Raw genomic sequence first — 19,157 nt, forward strand, 5'->3', positions numbered from 1 at the left:
CCTTTCTTCTTTTTGCCTCACATTTTTGTGTTCTACCATGCTTGGCCAGAATGGCTCAATGGGTTAAGAAAAAACATGGAGAGTGATATGTTGCAATCAAGACATCACAGAAATGCTGGGAACTTTTCAGATGTGTGAATACCCCAGTGGAGGTGGTGTGTGTCTTATGCTCTGTGGACACCAATAGTCAGATGATGACAGATGACAGAATTACATTTCTTCTTATCTCCTACTCAGGTGTTTCAGGGTCTGGGCAGGATTTGGAGGAGAGGGACGGGTTAGGGTGGCGGTAAAATTTCCTCTGTGAATGTTGGCTGGCCAACTACATAATGCATTACATTATTTTACACTTAAATTCCGTGGAGCATATTGATGAAGGATTCAGATCCCATTTATCAGGACACATTCTCTTCCTTTTTTTAAAAAAACAAAACAAAATCTTACTCAGCTGGCACCTGTTTGCAGCTCAGAGACTGATTAAAGTTGTCTTTTGGAAAAAGTCTTGCTCCTCTCGACATCAGGTTAAGACGAGTTGTCATACGGAACACGCCTGCATTACCAACATGCATCCATCCTTGCACCAATAAGCAAGCCCCTATCTCCCTATCTCTAGATAGGGACTTGCTTATTGGTGATTTAAATACAAATTGGTGATTTAAATACAAAACTGCCCTCGTCTGGGTTGTAAGATGTGCATATGTGACATGCACACTAGATGCACTAGACGCACACTGTGACAAGATCCTTTGGCAGCTTATACCAAAACAGTTGCAGTAATAAAGTAATGCAGTAATTTCAGGTGCAATCACTGTCACATGGCTTACGGTATGTGGATGGTATGCAATGCATTAACCTGATGCTTGTCAATAGTGAGATTAATCTAGCTATATGTACATCCACCTATGTGTATAACTGAACAAAACAGTAAAAAGATGAGTCTTTCACAGAGACAGCAGCCAGAATTGAGCCAGACAGGAGATGATCAAACAATTCAATTCACAGAATTAGGTTTCAAGTGAATTGTACTCTTATGATGAATGCTGGTCAAAGTCATTTCCAAGCCCTCAAAGCTACTCTCATTTAAGAAATGCATTATGTTCATTGTTCACAATCACTTCAGCAACAGTCACCTTCCTTATGGACAGCACCACTTTAGCTGAAATGAACACTATGCAACCGACCCATGGGGCAGGAGTTTTGCATATATTGATGCATCACAGGTAGTAAGCAAAATATGAATACTCCTTTGTTACAGATTTACTGATTTCAATGGTTCCTGTTTAGAGATTTCATAAGTTAACTGGAGCTGAAAATAACTACTCTACTAACTTTTTGAGTAGTTTGACTGTTTTTGTTTCTTTGTGAAGTACATAAAATATGTTGGTCTCAAAAATGAATTGCAGAACCTACACCACCTGCATCCCACGCGTCAGTGACGAAAGTGTACAGCCTACCAGGACTGAGTGAATACGACCCTGCAGTGTAATTGTGTGCTGTGTGAAGCCTGTGGCTCATATATTCACCCACCTGCCAATCCCCCATGGCTACAAGCCATTGAGAAATATGGGCTTTGTGATTAGTCAATGTCCATTATCTCGGGCAGGACATGATCCTGGTGTAATCTCGCATGGTATAAAAGAGCTCAGTTCAGTCTGCCTGTGTCAGTGTCAGGGACCAGTGGCAAAGAAAACAAGTTATGAATTGCCATCTTTTTTTTCCCTGATTTTCCTGCATGCCACTGTCAGATCTGATAACTCCCATCGTGGTATGATGGAGCGGGAAGGACGGTGCACCTCAACACCTGTATGGATTTTTTGGAGTAGGTGAGTGCAGGGTTGCTAAGCTACGTGAAAAAGGAAGAGATCGGCCTGGAAGGATAAAGATCTCAAATCAGTGGAGATCTGAAACACTGTTGCAATTTAGCCCGGAAAGATATTTTAAATGTGGGTACAGAGAAAGGGAGTTGTACGAATAAGAGAAACACACACACACACACACACACACCACCACCAGCAGTGTCCTACAACTGTATGACGGTATTTGATAAACAACTATCTGTGACCTGGAATCCTGCATGAATCCTGACACACACCTGGAACTGCCCTTGCTGGCTCTCTTGTACACTGGGTCATTCTTTAAAGTCTTGGGAACCCCTGTACCTGCCACAACAAAATGCTGCCTCAGCAGTCGCCGAGGCCCTGGGCAGGTTGCCAACGTCCGTCCCCCTCTCCCGAGGGCTGGCGGCATGCTCCGGCTTGGTCACAGTCGTCTGGACCAACGCCATTACTGACCACAATGGACCTGCTTATTTATTGACCTGTGCTGGCGCAGCTAGGCTCTGTGGAAGCAGCAACACACACATACACACACACACACACACACACATACGGACATGCACACACACGCATAAACACACACACACACACACACACACACACACATACAGACATGCACACACACACACATACACACACACACACACACTTATAGCAGCAGCACTGATCTCCCAATTAGATCCACACAATTGGCCACCTCCGAAGGTGAACAGCAATATTCCAGCCATTTAGGTAGCTAATAGGTAGGAGGTGGGCTCTGACAGGCAGGCAGCACTTTCCACAGCTACGAAACACACAAGGAGCCGAGAAAAGGCAAAGGACAACCTTGATCACTTACGTATGGCCAAACAGTCAATAAGGGCTATTTATTATTGTAGATAAAGTCTTTATATTGAGTGTGAGTTGTATCGTGAGTTTGTGAGTTACAGAGGTGATTCCTACCACATATCTGTTCTTTTAAACCAGATGTTTCTAATTAGCACAACTCTTCAGCCAGGTAAATAAGCTAATTACTGAGATCACATGTATTACGTAATGGCAGGACTTTCTGAACTTAAACTTTTCCACCTCTATGACTGTGTCTGTGATGTGTACATCTAAACATGCTGAAAAGAACCAGGTAAGCTTGCGTTTGGATGCCACAATAGTATAAGTTATGGACAAGATGAGAACCAGCAACCTTTTTCAACAAACACATGAACAGGGCATGTGCACTGTGCTTTGTTCCCTCAACTACATATTATATGCCAAACAACGCCTTTTAAATCTACGTAAAGAAAGGCTGTGTGACGCTGGGAGAATCATGGCTCCCACTGCTGAAAGCCTAGTGTCTGTCTGATGTGCTTTAGCACGGCAGAGGTAACATGTAGGCCTAATGGGACACTCAGAGATGATTGAGTTCTGAGGGGTCTTCATCTTAAAAAAAGCGGTGCTTCAGACAGGTACTGTGTGGAGATTATGTTGAAAGGGAGAAGAGTGGAAAAAAAGAAAGATTATTGAATAAACACATTGTCCGAAAACACCAACATATTGCACTGCTCTTCATTGGCTATTTAGATCCACGCACACCATTTCCAAGGCTGCGGTTGTTTCCACAAATACACAAGCCATCGTAATTGCCACCTGAGAATCATTCACACAATAACTTTCCTCTCGTGACAAAACAGCATGCCGTATCTGTCCAAACAAGCAGGCCCTAATGTCACCAACAAGAATGTGTGAATGAGGAGAAAATTCTTTCAGTATGCAAAACTGAGCATATCTCGTCCTCCCCCTCTTCTCACCGTGGCAGCTTTTTTCATTTGATTCCTTCCTCTGACTTATAAAATAGATTTTAATTATAATGGAATGAAGTTGCGGAAGATTTGCATGAGCCATGGCCAGCTGTCAAAATGGAACCTCAAGGTCGACAAAATGGGTGTTTTTGTCGCAAAGCACCAGTGGTGGCATTATGGCAACAAAGACTACTGGCTTCTAATGGCGGCAATTAACTTATCACCACACGTCTTTTCAGTCTGCTTATTTGAGAAGATGACACATCAGATTCATTTTTCTTACAGAGATAGGGAGGAAGCTATTGTGAATCGGAAAATGTTAGCCATCAAGGATCCGCAACCAGACGAGCATCGGAGCAAAAAGCAATCCCAAGCTCTGGAGCTGCTGTGCTGCCGTGCTGCAGTAGAGTTGCACTCACGCCCGAGACTGCTGAAAGCCACACTCATCTCTAAAAAAGATATGCTAAGAATGAAGCTGAGATGCCTGAATTCTTTTCTTTTTGTTAGACATCACAATGAAGACCAGTCTTTCTCTGTTAAATGGAAATACTTAGTAAAGTATCTTTTGATTTTTTTAAACTTTTTTTCAAAATACCTTTTTTAAACATCATGTCCTGAGGCTGTAAATACATCCTTTCTAAGTGAATAGCTGTTCTGCTGTTATTGAATTGCTGTTCCGCTGTTTTTTTGACCATGCAGCTGGCTGGTTATACAGGTTGTATACGGTCAAAGGTGGTCCGTCTGTCATCATGACCTGATTGAATAGATTCACAGCCACATGGTGGCATGATGTAGCGTGGTCCTCATTACTGAGGCGGGTTAGTCGGACCGAAGGCAGGTGGCAACTGAGACCGTAAATAGTAAATAGTTGTCGAAGGAGGTGATTTGATGACGGTGCGGTGGGGAGGTGAGTCTGGTCTGAAAGCGCCGCCGAGCTGAAGTGGTGGAGCCATCACGCCGCCCAAACTGTCTGTCACTGGGGGCGACAGCTGTAGGAGGAGAACGAGGGTCCATGCATGCTAAACACGCCGTCAGTTTGAATGATGGGCTCTTGCGCTGATGAAGGACCGCGGGCGTGTGCGCGCGCGAGCATGTCAAGCCTTCCTGGAGGCCTCCGGTGCTTGCTAATCAGGCCGAGGTAAAGTCTTGCACGCATTCAAAGGAAATACTAGCAAGACATGCGTTACGTTTTTGGGGAACTTTTAATCATTCTTACTCTCTGATGCAATAAGACCGTCTTAGCCAGCTGGTGTTAGCTCTCTATCTGTTTTTTCATCTCTTGGCTCATTGTAATCCCTGTACAATCCACTGTTTGCATCATTAACCATCGTTACAAGGCTTAGAGTGCTACTATCATCTCTGTGCTATCAGAGTCGCTTTCTCAGAGTGTGCCTACATACAAGGAAATCATCCAAAAATGTACTGTACACACGCATTATGAATATGCAAATGATTACAAACAAGTCATGGTTAGGTCCATCTTAGGGTTTCTGTAACTGAAAATACTTCTAATGGCACAAGGAACAAAGCAACATATTCTCTCTAAAGGGCTTGTTGATATTACATGATTCTCATTGCACAGTTAGAACAAAAAAAACATACATGTTAAATGCGCACTTGAAAAATCATCTCAAGAGTTGAAATTTCGGCTCAAATGATCTGTCATGGATCTAATGTCGTCACATCTTAATTACACATCTATTATCATGTAGCCACTGAAAAGACAGGCACAATCATCAAAATAGCTCCAAGGGCACTTCACAATGTATTCTGAATGGTGTTCTTATGCAATGGATGTGGGGGGGGGGGGGTTATTCATTTCAGTGAAACACATTTGTCATTTGTGATTCGCATCAGACTTGTTGGCAGGGTGCTCCACGTACGTTCTGGCGACGGTTCTGAGCTGAGCGAGACCCGATGATGAGCCCCCGATACAGACGCTGGCTCGCGGCGGCCACGGCCCAGCCAGGGAGCAGGGATGATAAGACATCATGCCGGAGCCAAATCTGCACCGATGTTGAGCTTCTGAGCACCCAACCCCCCCCCCCCCCCAGCGGGAGGTATGGCGAGGCAGCGTTGGCTGAGGGAGCTGTGAGACTGCTGAACCACTGGTGAACCTCAGCGCTGCTTTCGTACCGTCGCCAGAGCAAATGTGATAAATGACAAGAAAACCAAGAAAAGAACCGGACAAGCCCTTAAAGGAAAAGGACAGCAAAGACCTCTTTGTGGGTGAAGAAATGTCACTGGACCAAATAGAAAGAGAGAAGGAGAGTGTGAGAAGAAAGGAATATGGAGGTGAACTGTAGACCTTCTGTGGGTCCTCGAAGGGGACTCAACTGCCACTGCTCACATAGTACATGCCTCTGGGTTCAGCATCCCCTCGCTGGGAGAGGTTATGCTGTGATCCAAGAGGATCCACTGGGCTTCACTCTCAGAGATGATGGGTCAGATATCAGAAAGACACAGAGGCTCTGGGGCACTGACCAAAAACAGAGAGAGAGAGAGAGAAAGAGAGAGAGAGAGCAGGATTTAGAGACTCTCTGGGTGTCAACATCCACCACCAGTTTCAGATCTGCAAATACATGGCGGAACATGAGCATAGCTACGTCTAAAAGCCAAAAAAAGGTAATTTCCACTGTTCTGCCAGGTTACAGGAATCTTTATTGTCTGCGCTGGAACCATTATCCAGTTCTTTTATTGAACTCATCCTTCTACCAAAGCACAATTAATCACGCATCCCAATGACAAGCATTGCGCCAGTGAAACGTGTAAGGGGGAGTAGGGTCGTCACCTCTGGGTCTTTGCGAGGAGTGAGATGCCTGAGAACACAGTCACATGTCTCCCTGGTGTTCCATTTGCACACTCTAAAGGTGAATGGCAACATGGGATTATGGCAGGAGCCATCTGCTTACTTGTCACAGGAGACAGCCAGTAGGTAAATGAACCAGGAGAAAAATCCTCATCAACACTTTTTTATCAGGTCGTTTTCTGTTTACACATAACGCTTGCAGAGACAAAAAAATAATACACATTCCTCAAAGTGAATGATTAAAACCCTATAATGCGTTGTGTTTTACAACGTCTTTTCCTGTTGGCTTTGTGGGTATTAGGTGCATTATTTTACGTGCCACAAGAAAAAAGAAAACCTTGGGATGGGATTTCCATTTCGTACTCTAAATGATATTGATCCTTGAAGGCAGTCATGCATAATGAATCTGACTCATTATCAAGTGAATGAATAGTTTATAAATGGAAGAGTAAACTTCTAAATTGAAGTCCACCCGGGCCAGCCATTTATGTTGGCTCGGCCAACGATAACTACTGCCCTGCTCTGCGTACCCCACAAATGATGGCCACCCGTGAGTGATCTCTATTGGTGCCCACACTGGCAGATGAGTGACAGCTCCCAATAACAACATTTCCTGACCAGCCATTACTACTATTCAGTAAGTATCACACGCTGCATAAATGATGACAGTGCGTGGCGCCAGACAGCGCGCATCGCGAAAGGACAATGTGAGACAAACAAACCGATTAACGACTGGCTAATCATATACTGAGTGCCGGCGCTGCCACTGCGAAATGAAAGCACGGGTGACCCCCCCACCCCCCCCCCCCCCCGCGCGCGATGAGGCAGCAGTTACATTAGCGACCTTCAGACGCGGAGAGCCAACTCTTAAGGAAGCAAGCCCCTCTCTTCTCCAGGTGTGTCCATCGCCTGATGGAGGACCCTTGACTCTGCCCCCTGGTGGTGGTCATAGTCAGGGCACTCAGGCTGCAATTAGTGGACATGTGTGTGTGTGTGAGGATTACATGTGTGGTGTGTGGGCATGTGTTTATGTGTGTATGTGTCTATGAGTGTATGTGACTGTGCATGTGTGTGTGTATGTGTGAGTGAGCAAGCATTTGTGTGTGTGTGTGTGTGTGGGGGGGGGTGTGAGTGAGATAGAGAGAAAGTGTGTGTGTGTGTGTGTGTGAGTGTACATGCATGTGTGTGTGAGACTGTGTTTCTGCGTGAGTGTGTGTGTATGTGATGGTGCATGAATGTATGTGTGTGTGTGTGTGTTCGTGATTGTGCATGTATGTGTGTACACGTGTGGACTGAAGGGCTCTTTTTAATCAATTGTGTGCTTTTTAAGTAGCCACACATGTACAGCCTACACCGTATTTAAATCACAGCAGGCTAATCGTTTCCCCTCCAGCTCATCCTATTTACCTTTGAGACCACAGTGGCAGAAATTGATGCAAATTGGTGCAAAAAATTCAGCCTTGGAATAGCGTGTAGTGGTGGACCGCTGCCTTCCAAGTTGCCTTTCGTCTGGGGCTGTGAAAGTGCCTTGAGACAATGCTTGTCTTGGTAATGTCGCGATATAAATAATTAAAACCTAACTGAATGGCCCCCGCTCTAGGGGTTTCAATGATAAGTTGCCATAACAATTCCATTATAACCACCTGAGTCAAGGCCGTCTTTTGAGATTTCTCATGATAATCGATGTTTGCAGTCCAAAGCAGAGACATGTTTGACATCAAGTGGATGCACAGTAAAATGCACAGAGACCTCCAATTACATACATGTTTCCAACATGGCCACAACAACACAGGTGAGCTTGACATCAATTTCCTTTTTCTTTACACAGAGCCAGATGCGTGAGAGGCTTTGCCTTCCTTCTAGTCTGATGATTTACTTTGTCTCTGCAGGACATGAACTGGCCAAAGGTGGTGGTGATGCTCGCTCATTCTTCCTAGACACTAGATGGAGACGGTGTGTGTGTGTGTGTGTGTGTGCGTGTGTGTGTGCGCGATACCAAGCCTGGCCCGCGCGATTTATTCCTTCACGCTCGCCACCCAGGAGCGAGGAAATAAAATATGATCCGTCGTCTTCACATGCACCCGCCAGCGTGCCGGTGTCAGGGACGGCGACGCCAATTCAACTGCGCTCTTTTATTTAAGGCTGAAGGAGCCTGTGAGAGACACCCCCCCTAATGGAAACACTCCGTCAAGGAGAAGGACAGAGGCGGGCGGGGGTGCTCCTCTTCAGCGCGGAGACCCACCGGAGAGCAGTCAGATACAGTATAAACTTATTACTATACACTTTCTCTCCGCCACCATATGTTCGCCTGGTGACCCGTGAGAAAATGAACAAAAAAAATAAACACTATCCCCTTCTGCGAGACTGCAGTTGATAACACCAACAGGTCTAAAGCGGGGGAAGATGGTTGTTTTGCGGAGAGAAGGTTTCTGGAGGCCATCGAGCCATATGGTGTGCTGGCCGTGGTTACTTTTCACCGGTCAAAATAAATGAGTGGCACTACAAGAAAAACACACTGCGATATTCTTACAGGTGCTTAGTTCACCCATGTTGATCGCCCAGTGAAAGTCATTATGCTGCTGGCAGAACGGGAAATGTGATATAATTCATGATGTTATAAGACACTGGGCATGAGTGGAATGTGTACCTGCAGGCCCTAACACAGCTGCTTGCCAAGCACTGGAAAAACACCTTGTGTATCTTTCCATTTGAACGGTATTCAAAGACAGAAAAATGGTAATGTTGTTCACTTATTTTGTTCACTATACATACATTATTCACCATGGGTAATAACCTGGAGGCATGAAAAAAAGGTGTTAATTTTGATGTCACACATAACCATACAGAAAATAAATTGAAAACAAAAACATTATTTGCAAATACATGAGGCGAATTGGTGTTTCAACACATTCTTCCTGAGGCAGCTATGAACTAAAGAAATACCAAAGCAAAGTTTATAGAAACTGTCTAAGCCACTGTACAGACCTAATAAACAAGCTGAATTTGACTAAATTGATCCACTGTGTATGAACATATTTTCTGTGCACACACACACACACACTGTGTGAAGCACGTACAGTGAGCCTCTCATAGAATGAGTAAGAACTCTGGGGGGAGGGAAAGGAGGCTCCCGTGTTTGCCAAGCGGAGATTCCAGTTTCATTCAGCTGCTTAAGCTCGAATCAGACTTAATTCCTCTCCAGCTCGAGTAAGTGGGAGAAAGTAAATAGACCTAATACGGAGTGATGGCTCTCCAGAGGACAGACACGCAGCTACGGGAGACCCGTCGCTCTGAACTGCGGCTCACGCAGGCCTGTCGCACGCTCCGTGACGTTCCCCTGATTGTCTCTGCTCATTTGGCTAACGAGCCCCAGGACCAGCCAGATGAGGGAGGGACGGGGAAAGTCATGACAGACACATGACTACTCAACTCAATCCGGCGACTGTGTGTAAACATATATAGCTGGAGTCACCCGTATAGCCACTGTGTGTGTGAGACTGCATTTTCAGTCTGCAACTCGACAAATATAACGTGTAGCGTAAGGCAGGAAGGAGAATATAGTTCTATATTGTGAACCATATAGTGTTGAGTGCACCATCAACATATCTTGAGGTGCTCAATACAATAGGCACAGTTCATATAATATAGATGGCATGTACATGATGATGAATTTGCTCTGTAGTTAAGAAGATGAGGTTGTAAAACTGTTATTGATATTTGTGTTACTCGGTAGCGCTTGTAATTTGGTTTGGTGTAATAGCTGTGTGCTGTTGTATTTATGTGCAGGGTTCTTGTGCCATTTGAGCTTTATGTTCCCCAAAAGGGGACTGATATAAACAACGGTGACTGTGTAGACTGCCAAGTTAATGTATCAAATGTGCACCCTATGTGTGTGGAGATTGCCATGTTAATGTGTCAAATGTGCACCCTTTGTGTAGAGATTGTCATGTTAATGTGTCAAATGTGCACCCTATGTGTAGAGATAGATAGATAGATACTTTATTGATCCCCAAGGGTAAATTCAAGAGATTGCCATGTTAATGTGTCAAATGAATGAATATGTGTATGTGTGTGTGTGCATACTGTATGTGTGTGTGTGTGTGCATATGTGTGTGTGTGTGTGTGTGTGTGTGAAGGTGGCAGAGGGAGTGTGAGTTTGTGTGAGGCCACGGAGCCGACATGGTGAGCATCCCATTTGCAGGTTCCTCCTCCCCGTGCGTCTGTCTGCCATCATGAATCAGGTGAGAGCTGGCTGAGGTGGCTGCACACCAGATGCTTCCTGTCTGTAACCACGGTAATGGTTTGTTTCCATTCCTGGCAAATGACGGTGAACAACAACAAACCCCCCCCAACACACACATCCACCCACCCAGCCACACACACACAAACACACACACACGCAAACACACACAGACACATACACACAAACAATGTCTGCTCCATCCGGGACCCTCCATCATGTCAGCACTACTAGAGGAGGGGGCGATGTGGGGAGTGTTTTGGGTCACCAGAGCCCGTGGACAGATTCCTGAGGTCACTGCATTGGCTTGAGAAGTGTCAACAGGTGCTGTGAGGGTGAGAGCACTTCCCTTGTGTCCTGTTGAGTTCCCCCATGGCGGTACCATTTCCTGTTTTGATGGAGCATGGTTGACAAGACCCATAACAAGAAAACAAAACAAACAGAAGGATGACCTTAGACCCAGGCTTGGAATTTCACCATTTTAGGGGCAAGGCCACTTGGCCTTCAGTTGGGCATATTTGGTGGGGGGCACAAAGGCCACATGTCAGGGCACCAAGGCCAAAGTTAACTATACAGTAGTATGCTATAAAAATGATCAAAGTTGTATTCACTGCAGTAGACCTGCATCACTGTATGAAACATTACAAAAACATAAAACATGACATATTACATATAACTGTAAATCATCTGATCATCTAATATTTTCAGATATCTAGGCTATATTTAACATTTATTTTATATTTGGCCTGTTATGAAATCATGTATTGAACAATTTAAGCACAGCTTAGCTTTAAGAAATTAAAATAGCCTAGATGCATGCTTAGCATTTTGTGATCATTAATCAATAAACTCTTATAGTCAGCTCACCTCTGATTTACCGATATCTAGGCGACATTTGTAATATTTATTTTGTATTTGGCCCGTTATGAAATAATGTGGAACAATTTAAACACAGTGTAAAACTTAAATCCCAAATTTGAAGACATCAATGTATGTTGAAATGTACTGCAAATTCAAAACGGGATTAGTCTGGAACGGCTAACTGTACAGGGGACTGCTTTACACCTTTCTGGTAAGGTCTGCTGTTTATTCTAATATATGGTTTGTCATATGTTAACCAGGGCAACTGGGCTACTGGTAGTTTACATGGCCAGGGCAACTGGGCTACTGGTAGACATGGCCAGGGCAACGGGGCTACTGGTAGTTTGCTACTGCATTACAACCATGTAGACTAGTGCATCGGATGGACATTTTTGTACACCCAGTACCTTTCTGTTCGGTAAGGTCTGCTGTTTATTCTGATATATGGTTTGTCATATGTTAAACGAAGGGTTCGTGAAGTATTCCACCGAGATGAATGGGTAAGGAGATGGACGCAAAACCTTCAGTAGAATTTATGATTAAAATTAATGATATTATTTACTTTTCTCGCGCACCGTTCACCACTGCAATTAGCGGCTAACATCGTTTAAAAGCGGAGAAAAAGCTAATTCATGTGATACTTGTGATGTCTGTGTGATGAGTAGGCTACTTCGCGAGTAGTTCAACTGAGAAGAATGGGTTAATTTGGACGCACTTTCTTTCTTGCGCTGTCACTTTCTCCAATGCGTAATTTGCGCTGTGAATGCTAAGATTATTTTGACAGGCCATAGGCTAATTATATATCGCTATTGGTAGGACACAAAACAGAATATTTAAAGAAGGGGGCACCAAGGCCACCGTGGCCTGTAAACCTCTGATTTTCAAAGGGGCGTCACGGCCAACGCAAGGGGCTACGACGGCCATGGCCACCGTGAAATTCCTACCCTGCTTAGACCGATAGTTTTGTTCGGCTGTGACCGTGGCCGTGATGAGGCTAAGATTAATTTCCCGGCTGTGATTAATTAAAAATCCTCTTGGCAAGCAGAATCCACACGTGTTGCATGCCTACATAACTCAAGACCTTCAGCAAAAGGAGTGCAGAGCGGAGTGACAATTTACATTTCCATGCACACAGAGCACGGCCTGCGTGCACTGATAAAAGACGATTTTATGCTCTCGATACCTTAAGACGATACCTCTGCTCCCTCACACACACGCATTCTATGTCTGCATTGGGGTTTTTCCCCCTCTCTCCTTCTCTCCTCTCGTCGTAATGGACTCCCACAGGCCCTCTCAGTCCACAGTCACGTTTCCAAACCGGAGTAATAATAAAGAAAATAATACATTCATGGTGGAGGAGGATGCGCTGTCATGGCCCACAGTGGGGAAGAGAGGAGGCCATTCATCCAGACTGTCATAGAGACTCAGCTTTGACCACGATGAAATCAGACAGCCGCATCCATCACTGCATTGCCGGAGACATCCTCTTAGTGTCGGTGGCGTCGCAGGAGACTTCACTGCCATCTCACCCACACCCCTTTTTTTCAGGATCAGATATACTTCCTATTTCATGGCTCTCATACACTTCCTGATGTGTAGAAGGTGATATAAAAGAGCATCTCCAGCTTTTCGATTATGATTAGTGACTTGGCTAAAAATACATGCGGGCGTTGGTTTAGTTACAGGTGGGACAGTAGCATAGAAAGGGGGGGGGGGTCTTATCTGGGGACTTGTGTGAAGAGATGCCTCCAGGGACCTCAGGGGGAGAAAATAGCATCTTACAACACCACATCTGTCAACAAAAGTAAACTTATCATGACTCAGAAAGAAAGAGAGGAAGAGAGAGAGAGTGTGAGGAAAAGGCCAAGGAGCTGAAACCCTACACATGGACGCCATTTTGAATGCAAGTGGACAGACGAGACCTTTCCTGAGAAACTGACCCAGTGTCTCACAACCAATTTAGGGCCTATTTCCCATAGAACTAGAAAACCGGGATACTGGCTCTGCAGCAGGAGAGAATCTCTGCACTGGGAAGAAGGGCCTTGATTTGTCTTCAGAAAGCTCACTTCTGGCGAAACTCCGATGAAACCTCTGGGAGCACTTCCTTTTTATCTCTATAAGCAATTGTGTATTGGTGGCCTCTAAAAAGCAAGATATTACCCAAGAATAACACTCGGATTGCGAGTGCCAAATACTCAATTTATCCCTCAAAGCATCCCATGGAGGAAGCTGAGAAGACATAAGCCTCTAGAATCAACCAGGCAGATTTAGACCCCTGCATAATGCGGCCAAACGCTTCTGTTTGTTCTTGGAAAATCTGGCACTTGTTTGGCGAAAGCCTAAAGCCCTCCATTTGAAGTTGTGTCACAAAGGCCTTGCGTCTATCCGTCAAGAGAATATCTCTCTGAGCAACTGTCAGCAGACGCTCAGCTAATGAGGGTCTGTTTGGCCCTTGGAGGACACCGTATCCCTCTAACCCTGCCGCCATGTCCTGCATTTCTGAACAGGCAGGCAGGGCGTGGAGTGAGAAGGCCCAGCTTTGCTATCCCAAAGGCCAAACCCCACCACTCGTTTGTTTTATATTTTTCACTTTTTTCCCCTTTTATGAGCATAGTTTCAATCTGGGGGCCTAATTTCCAGTCCAGTGCACCGCGGCCATTTTTTAAAATGACCTGCCACAGAGATTAATCCTGACCAGCAAACCTGAGGGTTCTCAACTGTGACTCTATCCAACTCCCGGTCTTATGTACTGTTTGGAGTTATTATAGTTTAATATCATAGGCAGATAATTGTGTGCGGCACTGAATAATGTCGTGGGGAAAGGTCAGCGCCATCAAAATGACTGACATTAGATAAATGGTAAAGTGCTGGCTCAGAGTTTAAGGCCGTCAAAATTAAAAGGCAAAGATACTTTTTAAACTGGAGAGGTGGGGGTGGTGGCGGCGGAGATAAAACACAGGTAGCCTACAGAACAGCACAATCCGCTGCAAATCTTTCTTTCTTTCCTTCATTTTTTTAGTCCATCTTTCCAGCTCAAACAAAGCCGACGGCATTTTTTTTATTTCCCAAAGGACCGGAAGCGAATCCCCTGCTGCTCCTAAGCATCTGTGGTTACGGCCATATAAAATGGACATTTATTTTCAAAGGGACTGTGGCAGGATCAAATTGCTGTGTTTCAGAACTGAAAGAGAGGCATAATTATTTCAATGGAACAGAAAATGAAAAGGATTTAATCCATTTCTCCATGGTACCATCAATTACTATCCCATCCTATTAAAAAAAAAATATTAAAACTTTGTTAAGTTATTTTTCAATGACAAAGTCTGAAGTCGTTCAGTACTTTTACCTGTTGTCGTGTAATGGTTTGCACTGGTAATCACAAGCCAGCCATATTTACACTTTGCTGTGCACACCACCGACTGAACATGACTGAGAGCATTTGTTCTGAGAAGCATTTGTTCTGAGATTTATGGGTAGGCCTGGGCTTGGGAAGTTAGTTATTCTCATCTAAAACAACAGAATCTACTGTATGTGAAACATTTTGCTGGAGCAGCCAAACAATACACCCTGCACTGTTACCATGCAATTTGGACACCTCTGACATCCACATACAGATCCAAAGCCATTTTTAATGAGAAAAGAGGCTTGCCGTGTACGGAGACCCACAAAGGCACTATGGTCCTTGACAGCCACTGACTATTGCGAATGTAAATTTTCTACATTTAACATTTCATCCCGGATAACTGTCAAAGGCCTGCAAAAATTGGGTGATTTATTAGAGGTTTATTCCACTTCATTATCTTGGCGCAACGATTTCTCACAGTTCATTTCTTGCTATGCACCCAAACACCTGCCATTTCAAAGGTTTCTCTCCCTCCTTTTACAGTTTTGTTATCACTCGTATTTCAAATTGAAAACGGTCCCCCGATTCAATGCCACGGGAGATCATTCTTCATCTATTCACAGCGAGCCATTAATATTCAGCGCTATCAATGCCACCTTACACTTGGACTCACTTCCACAGATAGCATGGTGGTGGTGATCTGGCCCAATGCTGTTGGCAAATAATTAAAAGAAAGGCCTAGGAGTGGGTCCTGCGCAGTGCTGTTGTGGCTAATGCTGTATCGTTTATTCCCTATGGAAGTGCCACAATGAGCCCCGGAGCACATTCGTCATGCAGATATGATCAATGCTTGGACTGTAGTTTCTGGCAGCACTTCCTCCTCTCTGGCTAGGAGGGGGGTAAGCAGGGTGGGTGGTGGTGGTGGCGGGTGGAGGAAGAGACGTGCATGCAACTTGGCCAAATCAAACTCATCTGAATGCCGCCTCCAGCTTCAAGTGGCCCTCTGGCACGCCAAGGCGTCACCTCCCGATGCACCGGCGGGCCGGGGGGAACGGCCGGGTTACGGTCTAATCAGGTGGACGCGTCACGAATGAAAAAGATGATGTGACCCGTCCGCCACTGCCGGCGCCAACGCGGTTGCTGAGGAGGTTAAGGGGCGGCGTTTTTGCCTGACTCACGGACATGCGATCGCGCGGCGACTCATCAAGCATCATCACCGTGGCCCTGAATATCACTTCTGATAAGCTCTGTCTCAGCCCAAAGGGTTGGAAAAGAATCAGGAGCGTCGCTCGCTCAAAATAATAATCCCACACAGCTGCTCGCCCCAACACAGGAGCAGCGTGAGACGAGATGGCTAATCCATAATGGCTGATGATGGGTATTTGCATGGGGCCTGTAAAAAGCTGATCATATTTGCACATAGCTGTGCTCACAAATGGTTTTAAAACCCAGCAATTAGGGTGAAGAAAACTCTTGTTTGCTCTGCCATCCTTACATTATGCATTCCCCACTTCTCTCATTCAAAACAAAGTTAAGTATTTATGCCTTTTCATCACACTGTGCTAACCCTAAAGATGGAAATGAGCTTGTTGAGCTCAGGATTGAAACCTTTGCCTTCTACAGCCCTAATGAGGGGGGAATCCATAGTTATTAGAGGGCATGTCAATATAGCCAGGCTGTCATGATCTGCCCTGGGTCCGCTCTGGTGCATATTACCTTGAGGAGATAAACAAACAGCCAAGACTGATGCATTCAAGACATCAAGGCCATATCAGTAAACATAATGATTACCCTGCCCCTGACAACGAGGTCATGATTAACATATGCCACCGTGTAGGTGGTTAAAGGGCATCAATAGTTTTCCAAACTGACACTGAGGGCAGTCGGAACTCAACCAGTGCTGAGGTGAAAATTGATCACAACTTCAACTGACCACATCCCTGAACAAGAAGCAAAAGCCTGTGTGATGAGGAGGCGAGTGAGTCAGAGTGGCCATAATGCAGGAGCGCCTGCCGTCCACCAGCACACCGCGCACAAGAGCGTGGGGCTTCATATCTTAATCTCTCACGCTGTCGCTGATATGGATTTTGCTCTGAATGTTAATTTATCAAGTAGCATTGGGATCCCTCCATCAGGAAATACACAAACATTTGGATTGATTCCCCTGATGACCAGGAATAGTGTGTGTGTGTGTGTGTGTGTGTGTGCAATTACTGTGACACCCTTGCAATTCCACTTCATTGAAATGATGTAGAACAGCCAGTGCATTAAATTGAGTGACACATATGTTATTGCCTTACGCACACACAAGCAGGTGCGCACGCACACACACACATTCTTAGACATCCACCTCTCTGATAATAATTATGGAAATTACTGCTGCCTGCCGGTACTCATATAACTCCCATAGACCATTATTTAATCAATGAAAAAATTGCAATCAGTGCTGATCAAAGACTACTTGAATACTCCTAATAAATGAATGAGCTACCTGTGATGAAAATGAATGCTTTGTCCCTTTAAGTAGCCTAATGCATGCTTGTCTTTTGCTGAAGGAAAAGGTAATTTCATAACTCCGTGCTGCTTGACAGTGGTATATGCTATAGGCAAGAAGTGACAGAAAGAGCAATCAGTTGACACTTTTCTGTTGACTGGAGTGGGGTCCTCCTCACCTTTTCTGCTTAGACGTTATACATGTGAGCGTCTACGTTTAAGACACTTGCAGTCCTACTGATAAGTCTTGTAACGTAGCCTAAACTTTAACATGGCTGCTGCTGTTGAAGATATCAGCGTAGACCAAGCAGGAACATTTCAGCACCTCGCTCGACTCGACAAGGGAGGTTAGTTATTCAGCAGACTAGTGCTGGCCCAATAGAGCATACCACTGAGAATGCACACGAAATCTGAACAGGTGAATTGAACTCCCACACTCTCGGAAAACACATTCATAAAGAGTTTTAATAGAGCATTGTTGGGTTCCTGCAAAGTGACCAAGCTGAGTTTTCATACAATCAAACGACTCGATTTAAATTCCAGGCAACATCTCCAGGTTGATGCACCATAGACTCGTTCTTTGACATTTTCAGCAGTTTTGAGGTGCATTCATAAATAGAATGCTGCAGTGAACGCAGTTGTAACATAAAATGAATCGTAAAGAAGCGTATGCGGTAAGTTCTGTCCACCTGCAACAGTTTCCGCGACAATCACAGTGTATTTCGGAGTGTTATGGGCTATAGGTTTATGACAGTTGGCACCACACATAACCAAAGGCAAGAAAGTTATGCACACAGAAAGGTGCATAATGTCGGTAAAGTATGCTCGTTTTCAGAAAAAAAGAGTGGAAAAAAGAACATGCACTTACCAACAAAGACGAGCTGAAACAGGTACAATCCCAAAAGGTCCATTGCGATTTTCAATGTGGCAAGAAAATTATTCCAGAAGCAGAATAATCTGTACTTTCACGTTTCTGAATTTATCATGAGATTTACGTTACCGACCTTGTGTGTGATGAACATGCAGACACTGATGAAACAACATTCTCCTAAATATTCTCTCGTTGGAATATTTACAGCGCACACGGAATTACGTTATTAAGAGTTAGTAAAAGGTCATATAGGATAAAATGACTATTAAGTCCAAGACATGCAGTTGTCTTAAATAGTATTTTAGATCGAATAAAATTGTCAGTTTAAGTTATCCTGAGATATTAACTTTGTTGGTATAGTAAGCTACGCATCAGAAACCAAGGTACATCTAACCGGGTAGCTGACGACTGTTCCCTCCTAGTTCAGCCAAGCAACTGGATAGAATTTGGTGAATTCAGTGATCATAGCCACGCATGCCCCTTCAAACTCCTCGTGAAGAGGAACTGCCCAGAGCCAGGCAGAGAGATGAAAGCGTGTATGTCAGTGAGGAATGGAGTGGAAGTTAGCGTGTGAATATCTATTATGAATTTGTATAGCCTTATGTGAAAAATAACGTTGAATACCGTTGTACCCCAGGATGGAAGCACAAACTGTATTACTGCAGTAAACGGTGAGTGAGATGATATGTGGCATTGCCTGTAAATGTTAGACAAGAAAACAAAATACACAACCTATTTTAATTAATCCGTTCAAGCTATCGGACGCAATCTTTCGAATGTAGGCTACATATATTGAAGGCTGTCACAAAGAAGCAATGCCATACATCAAACTACCAAAATGTAAACGCACTCTAACGCGCGCGTTCTTCCTCACGCACTCGTTCGCGTGCATACAATAGCCATAGACAGCCAAGTGACATTGAGAGATCA

At 44.6% G+C, this 19,157-nt stretch overlaps 1 protein-coding gene across 1 annotated transcript in view; it reads right to left on the bottom strand.

The window, feature by feature from the left end:
- The window catches only part of gfra4b (GDNF family receptor alpha 4b), a 38,910-nt gene extending 20,307 nt beyond the window's left edge, over window positions 1-18,603 (bottom strand). The window contains exon 1 of the mRNA XM_076292841.1: window positions 18,225-18,603. Coding sequence (XP_076148956.1) covers window positions 18,225-18,267 — 43 coding nt within the window. The 5' untranslated portion in view covers window positions 18,268-18,603. The remainder of the gene's footprint in view (window positions 1-18,224) is intronic.
- Window positions 18,604-19,157: the final 554 nt, after the last annotated feature.

This window comes from Alosa pseudoharengus, unplaced genomic scaffold (assembly GCF_046254945.1).
Source record: "Alosa pseudoharengus isolate Yale_2024_CS ecotype anadromous, Long Island Sound unplaced genomic scaffold, YU_APseudo_1.1 YU_APseudo_1.1_scf_19, whole genome shotgun sequence".
Lineage (NCBI taxonomy): Eukaryota > Metazoa > Chordata > Actinopteri > Clupeiformes > Clupeidae > Alosa > Alosa pseudoharengus.